The sequence below is a fragment of the Cygnus atratus genome, chromosome 25 (genome assembly GCF_013377495.2).
Source record: "Cygnus atratus isolate AKBS03 ecotype Queensland, Australia chromosome 25, CAtr_DNAZoo_HiC_assembly, whole genome shotgun sequence".
NCBI lineage: Eukaryota > Metazoa > Chordata > Aves > Anseriformes > Anatidae > Cygnus > Cygnus atratus.
In genome coordinates this window covers 2,922,319-2,935,253 of record NC_066386.1, presented here as the reverse complement: position 1 = coordinate 2,935,253, position 12,935 = coordinate 2,922,319, and the positions used below count along the sequence as shown (strand labels likewise).

The window sequence follows — 12,935 nt, the reverse complement described above, 5'->3', positions numbered from 1 at the left end:
CCCCCCACACCGAGAGACCCCCAAACATCGGGGGGGATTTAACCCCTTCCTGACCGCCCTGTAACAACTGGCCTCAGTACCTCCCCCCCCCAAAATGCTCCCCCCCCCCCCCGGTCCCTGACTGCCCCCTGCGCCCCCAGCCCTGCCCCACCATGTCGGTCTCCAAGCTGCAGGACGCGGAGGATGAGGTTTTCGGTGAGTCCCTGGGGGGGCTGGGGGGGGCAGCACCCGGGGGGGGTGCTGACCTTGCTGCCCCCCCTCTGCACCCTCTTGGTGTTCTGGTGGTGATGGGGTCACCTTTTTTGGGGGGGGGTCACCTGTGGGGTTGGACACGGGGACAGCAGGGACATGTGGGGGGCGTGCAGGGACGTGCTTGTGGGCAGGGGGGGGCACGGGGACGGGGGGACACAGGGACACAGGGACGTGTATAGGGCACACAGACACATGGGCCTGGGGACACGCACAGGACCACCTGGATGAGGACATGGGGACACGCATGGGGCACACGGCATGGGGACAACCAGGGGACACTGCCCTGAGCCACCCACCCCCGGGGTCGGGGCACAGCGGAGCGGGTGGTGGCACTTGGCCCCTCGGATGTGGGGTGGCCCCATGCAGGCTGTGTCCCCAAGCGGGGCCAGGCCTGGGTGACGGGGACGCTCTGTCCCCAGGGACACCCCGCAGCTCCGCTCCCTGCTCCGGGCACCTCTGAACACTTCTCTCTGTCCCTCTGTCCCCGTCCCACCCCGCTGGGGTGCCCCCTGTCCCCGTGTCCCCAACGCTCCCCTCTCCCCCTGCCCTCTCCTCCGGGGTCCTGCCGGTCCCGCGCTTCCCCTGCCCTGTCCCCGTGTCCCGTTGTCCCTCTGTCCCCTCTCTGTCCCCGGGCTGGCCTTCTCTTCCTGACCACCCGTCTGTCTGTCCCTGTCCGTCTGTCCCTCTGCTGCTCTGCCACCCCCCCCTTCTGTCCTTCCCCATCCCTCCCTCCTGAATCCCCCTGTCCCTCCCCACCCATCTGTTCACCCACCTGTCTTGTCCCTACCTGTCCGTCCGTCTGTCCATCCCCATATTCCCTGATCCTACACGTCCATCTGTCCCTCCCTCCCTCTCTCCCATCTTCTTGTACCCGTCTGTCTGTCTGTCCATCCATCCATCCCCTTCTTCCTTTCCCTACCTCTCCATCTGTCCCTACCTGTCTGTCTGTCCATCTCCATCTTCCTTTCCCTACCCCTCCCTCTGTCCCTATCTCCTGTCTGGCTGTTCATCCATCCCTATCTTCCTTTCCCTACCCCTACCCGTCCCTATCCCCTGTCCGTCCGTCTTTCCGTCCGTCTCCCTCCCACCTCCTCACCCCTACCCATCCCTTTGTCCACCGCTCTCCCTGTCCGTGTCCATCCCTCCATCCCCATCCCCTTTCCCCTACCTATCCCTATCCGTGCCCCCGACCCATCCCATCTCCCCATCTATCTCCCCATCCGTCTGTCCGTCCGTCTGTCCGTCCGTCTGTCTCTCTCTGCCCCGGTCTCTCTTTCACCCCCAGATTTTACCGCTGTGGTTCCAGAGACGCCGCGCCTGGACAGCAGCTTGCAGAAGGCTCGAGCCCGGCTCCTAGCCAAGGGCCGCCGGCACCGACCCTCCCGCTCCCGCCTGCGAGACAGCGCCAGCTCCACCGAGGGCGAGGAGGGGCTCGACGCGGCGGTGAGACCCCCGGGGAGAGCACCCGGGGGGGGGGGGGGGGGGCGAGGGGATGGGGGGCACACCAGACCCCCTGGGAGGAATTTGGGGAAGGGGTGGAGGGGGAGGAACAAGCAGGGGACAACCCCGGCGGGGGGATTTGGACAGCCCCCAGAGGGCGAGGACGAGGGGGGGCACAGGGATTTGACACCCCCGTGCCATGTGCCCCCCCCACCTCCGCCCCCCTCCCCAGGGAGCCGAGGGCAGCCCTGTGGCCCCCGGCTGCTCGCCCCCTGCCACGCCGCCGCTCTTGGCCCCTTCGCCCTTCTCCCGTGGCGCCGAGTTCTCCTTCGAGGCGGGGGCGGTGAGGAGGGCGCTGGGGGAGTCCCCCCCGGCCCCCTCGCCCCCCCTCAGCCGCTACCGGCCCCTCACCAACACCTCGTCCCAGGAGGGGCTGGCGGGCACCCCCTCGCCCAAATCCTGCCACAGCTCTGACAGCTCGCCCGGCTTCGCCCGCCGTGACGCACGGCCCCAGCGGCACAGCGAAGGTGAGCCCCCCCCCTTCAAATCCCCCCCCCAAAGGCAACCCCAGGCAGGGGGTGCTGGGTGACACCCCCATCCTCATCCCACAGACGACAGCAGAGACATGAGCCCCCCCGAGCCAGCCAGCCCCACCGTGGGGCTGGATAAGAAGACGCGGAGGAAGTTCTTGGATTTGGGGTGAGCCCCAGTCCTGGGGGGGCAGTGGGTGGGGAGGGGTGGACGCAGGACAGACAGGTGGACAGGGGAGTGAGGGGCAAGGGAAAGGTGGGGGGATAGATGGAGAGGGGCCTGGAGGGACAGGAAGGTGAAGGGGTCTCTGTAGAGACTGGCGGATGGACAGAGAGTTCTGTGAAGATGATGGGTGGATGAGGCTGAAGATGGGAGGGTTTTCTGGAGGTGGATGGATGATGGGATGGACAGATGGACAGACGGATGGATGGATGGATGGAAGGAGAGCTCCCTGAAGATGGATGGATGGATGGATGGATGGATGGGAGGGTTCCCTGAAGATGGATGGATGGATGCTGGGATGGATGGAAGGACGGTTTCCTGAAGACAGATGGAAGAAGGGTTTCCTGAAGATGGATGGATGGATGCTGGGATGGGATGGATGGATGGATGGGATAGATGGATGGAGGGTTCCCTGAAGAAGGATGGAAGGAGGGTTCCCTGCATATGGATGGATGGAGACAGAGGGAGTGAGGGCTGGGGGGCTGGGGGGGAGCACGGCCACCAGGGCACCCATCTCTCCACCCCACTCCCCCCGCACAGGGTGACCCTCCGCCGGGCGTCCTCCAGCAAGAGCCGCAAGGAGAAGGGCAGCAACCGCCTGTCCATGGGCAGCAGGTGGGGGTCCCCTCCCTGGCATGGGGGGCTGCTGGGCCCCCTGCAGCGGGCGGGGGCAGCCCCGGGGTCCTAACACATGGCTCTGTCCCCAGGGAGGCATCGGAGGGCCCCGGCCGCCCCTCGGGGTCCCCCTTCCTGCCCTTCTCCTGGTTCTCAGACAGTGCCAGGGGCTCGGCCTCCCCCGGCTCCGCGTCGCCCGCTGGCTCCCCCCGGCACGAGGGGCTCAGCCCCGCCAAATCCGCCTCCCAGGTCAGTGCCCGGGGGTCTCCAACCCCCCTGTTGGGGCAGATGGGCATGGGGGGGAGCACGGGAGTCCTATAGGGCCAGGATGCTGTAGGGAAGGTCAGTGCTTCTATGGGTGAGGTCACTATAGGGGAAGAGGTCAAAGCCCTTTTGGGTTTGGGTAGCTACAGGGACAAAGCCCCATAGGGTCAAGATAACTATAGGGGAGGGGGTCAAATCTATAGGGTTGTGTGGCTACAGACAAGGGGATCAAAGCCCCATAAGGGGCTTTCTATGATTTTCTATCATAATGATAGAAGAGTGGCTCAAAGCCCTACAGAATCAAGAAAGTTATGGGGGGAGTCAAAGCTTCATAAAGTCAAGCTAACTCTAGGGGAGGGGATCAAAACCCTGTAGAGTCAAAACAGTTTTGGGGGGAGGATGAGAGACCCATAGGGTTGGGTAGCTGTAGGGAGGGGGATCAAAGCCCAGTAGGGTCAAGATAGCTATTAGGGTGTCAAAGCCCTATAGGGTCTGGTAGCCACCTAGGGTGTCAGAGCCCTGTGGGGAGGACAAGAAGGGGGCCGGGGGGGCTGCAGGCTGCTCTGGGGGCACCAGCCCTCGCTCCTCCCGCTGCCACAGGACTCGACGCTGAGCGACGACTCCCCGCCGCCCAGCTCCAGCCCGCGCCTGCCCGGCCCTGCCGCCACCAAGTGCTCCTACCCCTACCACACGCTGTCGCAGTCCTCGGATGAGGTGAGACCCCCAGGGTGCAGGGTGGGGGGCATGAGGTTGGCGTCGTGCGTCCCTCGCTAACGCCTGTCTCCTGCCCCCAGTTCCTGGACGAGCCCCTCGGTGCTGCCGCGGGCTGGACGTGCCAGCAGGTTGGGCAGTGGCTGGAGAGCCTCAACCTGGAGCAGTACGTGGAAGAGTTCTCGGCCCACGGTGTCGATGGCCCCCGGCTCCTGCACCTCGATGGCGCCAAGCTCAAGGTAGGGGGGGACTGGGGGTGACAATCTCTGTCCCTGGGTGGGGGCCTGCTGGGGCGCAGGGGGTTCTAGGTGCCCCCGTGGGCTCAGGCACAGGGCAAAGAGGGTCTAGGTATCCCAACAGGGTGCTCCAAGGGGCAGGAACTTTGTGTGTTCTAGGTACCCTAACTGCCATGCCAGAGGATAACAGGCTCTAGGTAACCCAACAGGAGGCTCAATGGGGCAGGAGGTCTGGGCGGGTTCTAGATCCCCCAATGGGGAACGTTTGGTTGGGTTCCAAGTACCCCATTGGACAGCTCTGCGGGGTAGGAGGTCTAGCTGGGTTCTAGATCCCCCAATAGGGCACATTTGGTTGGGTTCCAAGTACCCCAACAGGCTGCACCGTGGGGTAGGAGGTCTGGGTGGGTTCTAGGTATTGCAATGGCTCCATCAAAGGACAACAGGCTCTAGGTAACCCAACAGGCCACTCCATGGGACAGATGTGAGTAGGTTCTACATCTACCAATGTGCTCATCAAGGGACAACAGGTTCTACTTACCCCAATACACTGCTCCACAGGGCAGGGGGAGACTCCAGGTAGCCCAACACACTGAGTTCTAGGTCCCCATGGGGCTGGTGCATAGCCTGGGGGGGGTTCAGGCACCCCAAGACCTGGGGTGTGGGCCCCCTGGCAGCAGCCGGTGTGCCGGCAGGCGCTGGGGGTGGGCAGCTCTCAGGACCGCGCCGTGCTCAAGAGGAAGCTGAAGGAGCTGAGCCTGGCCGTGGAGAAGGAGCGCAAGGCCCAGGAGAAGGCAGAGAAGCAGCGGGAGAAGCAGAAGAAGAAGGACCAGGAGCAGCGGCGGAGCTAGGGGGGGGCTGGGAGCGCCCCCACATCCCCCTCCCCTGCCCACTGCCCTCCCTGGGGGGTGCCTGGCCCCGGACACGCGGCGGTGGCGAAGGGACCGCAGTGCCAGGCTGAGACGGGCACGGAGCAGCACACGTGTCCCCCCTCTGCGTGTCCCCCCCCCACCTGCACCCCATGGGCACAGACTGGGCCCCCCCCCCCAGGCCCCTATTCCGGATGCAAACAGCACATTGGACCCCCCCTCCAAACCTCATACCCCCTCCCCAACCCTGGCTGCCCCCCACCCCAAGGGGTCCAACGTGTGTGGGGGGTCACAGCTGCCCCCCCAAATCCACCCCGGTATGGTGCAGCACCAGCTGAGGACAGTGCATGGCCTGACCCCCCCGGACACACGCACCCCCAGTCAGGGTGCAGTAAGCGAATGCTGACCCCCACCCCTCCCACCCCCAGCCCCCCCAGGTAAAAGCCTCCTAGCACGGGGGCACCCCAGGAAATAAAAGGGTATCAAGGGCCAGTGCAAACCAGTGCGAGCCTGACTGGGATGTGGGGGACCAGGCGGGGAGGGGTTGGCTGTGCTGGTGGGGGGACACGGACATGGAACATGGCTCCAGCCCCCAAACCTGTCTCTTGCTCCCTAAGTGCCACCACCGTCCCCAAGTCCCCGGGTGCCACCAGGCAGCAGCCTCTTCCCAAGCCCAAGGGGTAAACTGAGGCACGGAGCAGGAAAAGGGACTGCCATGGAGGGGGGAACATGAAGTGGGGGGGGTCCCAGGGCCCCAAAAAGCCACCACAGGCGCTCAGTCAACATCCGATTTACTGACAGCGTGGGGAGGAGGAGGGGGGACAGATTCCCGAGCAGGTCAGAGCATGCCTGGGGGGGGAAAACCCTATGGGGGGGTGGGCAACCCTATGTGGGGGGGGGGGCAACCCTATGGGGTGCACGGGGTGTGGGGGGGTACACACGGGGGTGAGGACAGCTCAGTAGTGCAATGCCAGGGACGGCACAGGGAGCTGGGGGGGGCTCTGACCCGCTCCCCCCACCCTGTAATGGCTGGGGGGGGGGGGGCAGCAAAGTGCTACTGGTCATACTGGGAGGGTGGGGGGCAGTCCCTCGCTGCCCCCATGGGGTTGTGCCCTCCCTGGGATGGGGGTGCTGGGGGTGGCCAACCCCCAGCCCCATACCTAAGTGCCACCAAGGCTGGGGGGGGTCCCAGCAGAGCCCCCCCCCCCGCCTAGGGCACTCGGTAGGTGGAGGTGTTCTTGGGCTCGGTGCTGGGCACGCACCAGTCCCCGGCCTCCTGGCTGGCCTGGTAGTGCCGCCACGCCGACTTGTTGTACACCGGCAGCCGCTCCACCGAGTCCGTGGACAGAGCCTGTGGGGACAGCCGGGGGATGGGGAACGGCCCCGAGCCACCCCCCGAAACCCTGGGACCCCCCCCCCGTTCCCTCCCGGGAGAAGGGGACGGGGAAGGACCCCACCTTTAGGTAGATGACGGCGTCGGTGCCGAAGCCCTCCATGGAGAAGAGCTGCAGGTCCCCCTGGAAGTACTTGGCGTAGAGGCGGGAGATGGGCAGCCCGTAGCCAAAGCCGGCCTGGGGTTTGGGGGGGTTATGGGGTCGGCACCCCAGGGAGCCCCCAAATCTCCCCACGCCACCCCAAGTAGCGCTACGCGCACCCACCAGTGTCCATGTGGCACCTCCGGGCACTACCATGCCACCCAAAAACATCCCCGTGCCAACCCCAAGTGTCCCCATGTCACCCCCAAGCACCTCCAAATGTCTCCATGCTATTCCAGGTACCCGAAAATGTCCCCATGTCAACCCCAAGTGTCCCCATGTCACCCCCAAGCACTTTCAAATGTCCCCGTGCCATTCTAGGCACCCCAAAATTTCCCCATGTTAACCCCAAATGTCCCCATGCCGCCTAAAGCACCCCAAAACATCCCCGTGCTCCTCCAGGTACCCAAAAATGTCCTCACACCAACCCATACCCCACCATACCACCCCCAAAATATCCCTATACCAACCCGAAATGTCCCCATGTTACAGCCGAGCACCCCAAAGTGCCCCCCTACCAACCTAAACCTGCTCATTCCACCCCAGGCACCCCCTAAATGTCCCTGTGCTAACCCTGAGCACCCCTACGTGTCCCCACACCAACCCCAAGCCCCCCACACCACCCCCAAACATCCCCACACCACCTCTAAATGTCCCCATCCCCCCAAACCCCCTCCAACACCCCCCAAGTGCCCCCAAATGCCCCCGTGCTGCCTCCAAGCACCCCCAAACATCCCCACGCCACCCCAACCCCCCCCGCGCCACCCCCAAACGTCCCGACACCACCCCAAATGTCACCATGTTACTTGCAACCCCCCCATGCTGCCCCTACACCCCCCACGCCCCCCCAGACTCCCTCCAACAACCCCCCAGGCACCCCCAAATGCCCCCGTGTCACCCCCCAAGCACCCCCAAACAACCCCACACTACCCCCAAACGTCCCCAAAACCACCCCAAACCCCCCCGCACCCCCTCCCAGCACCGCACCGGGACCCCGCGGCACGTACCAGGGGGGCACCTACCAGGGGGGCCCCCCCGGTGCCCAGCTGCGGGGTGGGAGCGGTGGAGTACATGTAGCTGAAGAGCCGCTCGATCTTGCGCAGGGGGACGCCCATGCCGCGGTCACTCATCTGCAGGGGGGGACAGGGGGGTGTCAGGGGGTGGCAGACGCCCCCCCATGTCCCCCGGGGGGGCCGGTCACCCACCTTGATGGAGAGGTCCTCCTGGCCCAGGGCCACCATCACCCTGATGGCCGGTAGCCGCGGGCTGTTCTCGTGGCTCTCCACGGTGGCTCGCATGGCGTTCTGGGGGCGAGGAGTTTTAGGGACCCCACAAAATGTCCCCCCCACCCTCCCCAGTCATTGGGGTCCGCAGCGTTACCTTGAAGAGCTCGAAGAGCATGTGGTAGAGATGCGAGGGGACGTAGACGATGCTGATGGGCTGCTGGGGGCTGCTCGCTGCGGGGCACAGCGCCGTCGGTGGCCTCCCCAGCCCCGAACGAGCCTCCCGACATCCTCCCTCCCCCTCCCCCGACCCCATAGCGGGGACCCCCCCCCGAGCCTCACCGTTCACCTCCTCGATCTCGAGGTCGGGCGAGGCCATGTAGTACTTGTCGCACAGCAGCTTGGCCATGTTGTAGGCATCTGCAAGGGGGGGGGCGAGGAGGAAGGGTCAGCGTGCCCGGCACCAAGGCTTTGGGGCCCCCCTTTTCCCCACCCCCCAAAATATTTTGCACTTTTAGGGACCCCACAATCTGCTGGGGTGACCCCAAAACACAGAGGCACCCCTTGGCTGAGGCTTGCCCAGCTCATGACGCAGATGGCTCCCGGACTGGAAGCTCCCGGAGCAAGGAGAAGATCAGGAGGACTTTAAAGGACTGAACCCTCCCCCCCCCCCCCAAATCCCCTCCCTGATGCCGTGCCCCCCCTGTCGGGGTGGGAGCCGACCCCCCCGGCCCCACAGACCTCTCACCACGTTGGCCACGCTGCAGTGAGGGTCGATGCTCCCGATGTGCTTGGGGTGCGCCGGGTTGGTGCTGCCGTCAAAGAGCAGCGCTGGGGAGGTGCGGAGGGGGGGGTGTTAGCACTGGGGACCCCCATACAACCCCACCAAGACCCCCAGATCGGTGCCCCCCCACCCCCAGCTGTGCCCAAGGCCGGGTTTTGGGTCCCTCACGACCCCTTGTGGTGGGTGACATGGGGACAGGGATGGGCGCAGGGGCAGGGCGGGCACACAGGGGACAGGGACGTGTGCAGGGGGGGGATGTGGGGCAGCCGAGGTGTGCAGGCACTGGGGATGATGGGGACACCTTGGGCTGGTGGGGACACCCGGGGACAATAGGGACACCCAGAGCAGGAGCAGGATGCTCGGGACTGCTGGGGACACCAGGGACAAGGTGATGCTGAGGACACAAGCAGGATGCCCAGGGTTGGTGGGGACGCTCGGGGCAGGGGTCGCACCGGGGGTGACAGGGGACACCCAGCGCTGGCAGCGTGCCCAGGACAGGACAGGGACACCCAGAGCTGATGGGGACAATGGGGGCAGGAGCAGGACACTTGGGACTGATGGTGGGATGATTGGGACTGATTATGGGATGCTCGGGACCGCCGATGGGATGCTCAACGCAGGGTGAGACCGGCGGCGCTCGGGGCACCGAGGGGACCCCGGGGGTGGCGGTGGGGACCCGGGGGTGGCAGTGGGGACCCGGAGGGTGGCGGTGGGGACCCGGCAGGACCCTCACTGTGCTGGTTGATGAGCATGCGGATGGAGATGCGGCTCAGGTAGAAGCGGTCGAGGAAGTACTGGATGTTCTGGTTGGACACGGGGTCGTCCCCGTAGGCGTCCTTGTACTCGATGACGCCCTGCGCCATGGTGGGCACCACGTCGTTGTGCCGGTTGCGGATGGTGACCAGGGCGTCGGTGAACCTGCCGGGGACAGGGAGGGGGGGACAGGGCTGGGGCACCCGGTCCGGGCACAGCCATGATCCAGGCCGGGTTTTCCCAGGGATGGGAGGCACCAGGGAAAACCCGACGTGGAATCCGGTGGCGGCCCCGGAGGCAGCTGTGCCAGAGGTGACAAGGGGAGGGGACACCGGGGCTGTCACCCCACACTTACTGCCCCAGGGTGGCCTGGTCCTCGGGGTCCCTGTCGTGGAACTCCATGATGTCCAGCAGGCTCTGCACGTACCTGGGGAAGGAACCGGTCACCCCCCAGCACCCCCCCAAATTGAGGGCACCGGGGTTCCCCACTGCAGGGTGAGGGGCTCAGCACCCCCCCGGAGCGCACGCTGCCCCACGAAGCCACCCTGGGTGGTGGGGGGGGGCATGCTTGTCCCATAGCATGGTGGCCCTGGGGATGGTGGGGACACAGCCCTGGGGTGGTTGTGAGGGTCGTAGCGATGTGTCCCCCCCACTACGCATGTGCTTTGGGAGAGGGGCCGGGCCTGATCCTGCCACCCCCCCACCCCAAAGCTCGCAGGGCTGGCACGGGGACGCCGGGGACGCAAACAGCTCGTCACGTGGCCGCGCTGGGAGAAGGTTCAAGCTGCCACCAGCTGGCAGGGGGACGTGGTCCTTAAAGGGACACCCAGAGCCTGCCCCGCACCCCCAGGGACATGCCACCCCCCCCCCCCGCCACGGCCACCAGGGCTGGCTTGGCCCTTTCAGGGGGCAGGAGGCTGCGGCGGGACTGGGGACCCCCCCGCCCCGTGCTGGCAGCAGGTGGCGTGTCCCCAAGCTGGCCAGCAGCCCTTGTCACCAAAGGGCGAGAGCTGAGTGCTGCCCCGTGGGACGCCCGTGTCCTGTCCTCGTCCCCGTGCCACCCCCCTGCCCCCCCCCAGCAGCGCCCTCTGAATCTGCTGGGGACGAGAGCTGGTGGCACCGGGACCAGTGTTGGCACTCAGGCAGGTGGTGGCACCGGGATCCCTCCGGGTGACAGCAGTGGGAGCTTGGGGACAGTGGTGGGACCTGGGGTGACAATGGTGGGAGCCTGGGGACAATGGTGGGACCTGTGGTGGGACCCATGGTGACAATGGTGGGACCCACGGTGGCACTCAGGCAGGTGGTGGCAGTGGGATCCCTCTGGGTGACAGCGGTGGGACCTCGGTGACATTGGTGGGACCTGGGGTGACAATGGTGGGAGCTCAGGGACAACAGTGGGACCCACGGTGACAACAGTAGGACCCGTGGTGACAATGGCAGGAGCTAGGGGATAATGGTGGGACCTTTGGCGGTAGCAGTGGTGGGACCCATGGTGACAACGGTGGGACCCACAGTGGCAGTGCTGGGACCTGTGGTGGCACCCAGGCAGGTGATGGCAGTGGGACCCCTCTGGGTGACGATGGTGGGACCTTGGTGACAATGCTTGGAGCTTGGTGACAATGATTGGAGCTTGGTGACAATAGTAGGACCCATGGTGGCACCCACGCTAGCAGCAGTAGGACCCGTGGTGGCACCCCCGGTGACGGCGGTGGGACGCCCACCAGCACGGTGACAGCGGGGGGACCTCCCCGCGATGCCAGCAGGCTGGGTGGTGGCAGGGGGTGGCAGGGGGGGTGGCGTCCCCCCCCCCCCGGGGGTGTCCCCGCTCACCAGCTCTGCACCAGCTGCACGGAGGGGGTGCGCAGGACGCGGTCGGGCAGCAGGTTGATCTCCTTCATGATGTTGGAGAGGCGGACGGGCAGCTCCTGCCGCAGGAAGGCGAAGGAGGTCTTCTCGCAGGCATTGCTGGAGCCTGGGGGGGGCGGGCAGGGGGGTGAGCCCCAGTGGACCCCCCCCAACAAGCCCCACGGTGGGCTTCACCCCCTCCGTCAGCAGGAACTGGGGGGACTGGAGCAGGGCCCTGATTTTATTTCAAGGAAGACCCTAAAGGGGTTGAGGGCACCGGGACGGGGCAGGGCTCAGCAGGCTGGGCGACCAGTACGGACCAGTATGACCAGTATAGAGCAGGCTGGGGCTGGAAGCGCCTTGTCCCGTGTCTGGGAGGGTTCGCCCAGTGGTGGCACTAGTGTCCCCAGGTGGCTGTGTCCCCAGCCAGGAGGTGGCACAAAGCCTGGTGGGGACACAGAGGGGTCCATGAAGGGGGGGGGAAAACATCCTGGGGAAAGGGGGGGGGACCATGGGATGGGGCTGAAGCCCAGGGGGACCTGGGGGGGGGCCAAAGCAGAACCAGAGGACCCCAGGGTGCAGCCACCAGCTACAGGAGGGACGAGGCGGGGGGGACGCAAATAAATATAGCCCTGACATTAACCGTGCGGGGGGGGGCAGAGGGTGACAGAGACAGAGAGACAGGTGGGGCCACCCTGCTTCCCTGGGGAGCATCACGGGGGGGGGGACACCATGGCATCCCCTGGGGAGCTGGGGATGGCGGGAGGGGATCCCCCAGGGCCTGGTGTGTACCCGGGGGGGGGGTGGGGGGGGCAGGACAAGGAAGGGCTGGAATAGTGGGGGGGGGCTTTAACTAAGGGGGGTTGGGGGGGGTCACAGGGGGCAGGACCCCCCCCCAGGTGGGGGCACATCAGGACAGCATTTTCCCAGCCCAGCTTTTTACCCGGGGGGGTATTTCCCAGGAGGGGGGGGGGGTAATTCTTACTATCCTAGATGAGGGTGCACGCAGGGACACCCCCCAAAAATAACAACCGGACACCCTAGCACCGGGAGGAGAGGGGGAGAGGGCACGTTTTCCCGTACCCTAACACTACGGGGGTCCCTCTCCAGGGGCAGCCCCCCCGGCCCGGCTATCTCCTACCCTAGGGGGGTGCTCCCCGGGGGGGGGGGGCGGTAACTAAGGGGTGGGCGGTTACTACGGGAGGTGGGGGGAGGCGGGAGGCGGGACACCGGGTGTTTACCGGGGAGGGGAGAACAGAGCCGGCTATTTTCGGGGGGGGGGGGTTCCGGTACTGCCCGGTCCGGGGGTACACGGGGGGGGGGGGGGGGCAACAACGGAGAGAGGGGGACAAAAGGGGGGAAGGGGGGGGCACCCGCCGGGGGGGTATTTACCGAAGTCCAGGAACTGCTTCATGGAGAGCGGCGAGGGCGAGAACTTGCTGAAGTGCTCGATGTAGGTGGGCACCCCGGCCAGGGCCGCCCGCTTCCGCAGGCACCGCAGCAGCCGCATGGCGCCCCCCCCGCCGCCCCCGGCCCCGGCCCCGCCGCGCCCCCACCCTGCGGCCCCGCGCCCGCGCCCCCCCTTTCCCGCGCCACGCCCCCGCGCCACGCCCCCCTGCCCCGCCCACCGGTCACGGCCCGCCCGCCGCCAATCAGCG

General features: G+C 66.4%; 2 protein-coding genes across 3 annotated transcripts; one reads left to right on the top strand and one right to left on the bottom strand.

Moving 5' to 3' along the window:
* Positions 1 to 152: 152 nt before the first annotated feature.
* SAMD14 (sterile alpha motif domain containing 14) lies at positions 153 to 5,119 on the top strand. Its single transcript, XM_050715547.1, has 9 exons — positions 153 to 195; positions 1,559 to 1,695; positions 1,925 to 2,219; positions 2,304 to 2,391; positions 2,986 to 3,060; positions 3,153 to 3,309; positions 3,925 to 4,038; positions 4,119 to 4,274; positions 4,964 to 5,119. Exons 1-9 carry the CDS (start codon positions 153 to 155, stop codon positions 5,117 to 5,119), a joined length of 1,221 nt encoding a protein of 406 aa, XP_050571504.1.
* Positions 5,120 to 6,147: 1,028 nt separating this feature from the next.
* On the bottom strand, positions 6,148 to 12,787 carry PDK2 (pyruvate dehydrogenase kinase 2). Of its 2 annotated transcripts, none has more exons than XM_035568496.1 (11): positions 12,670 to 12,787; positions 11,263 to 11,404; positions 9,788 to 9,859; positions 9,413 to 9,597; positions 8,637 to 8,726; positions 8,238 to 8,315; positions 8,053 to 8,129; positions 7,878 to 7,976; positions 7,680 to 7,802; positions 6,595 to 6,708; positions 6,148 to 6,488 (listed from the first exon to the last, which is right to left on the bottom strand). In XM_035568496.1, exons 1-11 carry the CDS (start codon positions 12,785 to 12,787, stop codon positions 6,348 to 6,350), a joined length of 1,239 nt encoding a protein of 412 aa, XP_035424389.1. In that variant the 3' UTR covers positions 6,148 to 6,347. The 2 variants fall into 2 exon arrangements, with proteins under 2 accessions (XP_035424389.1, XP_035424390.1); XM_035568497.1 differs by having other exon boundaries at positions 7,695 to 7,802.
* Between the last annotated feature and the right edge of the window lie 148 nt (positions 12,788 to 12,935).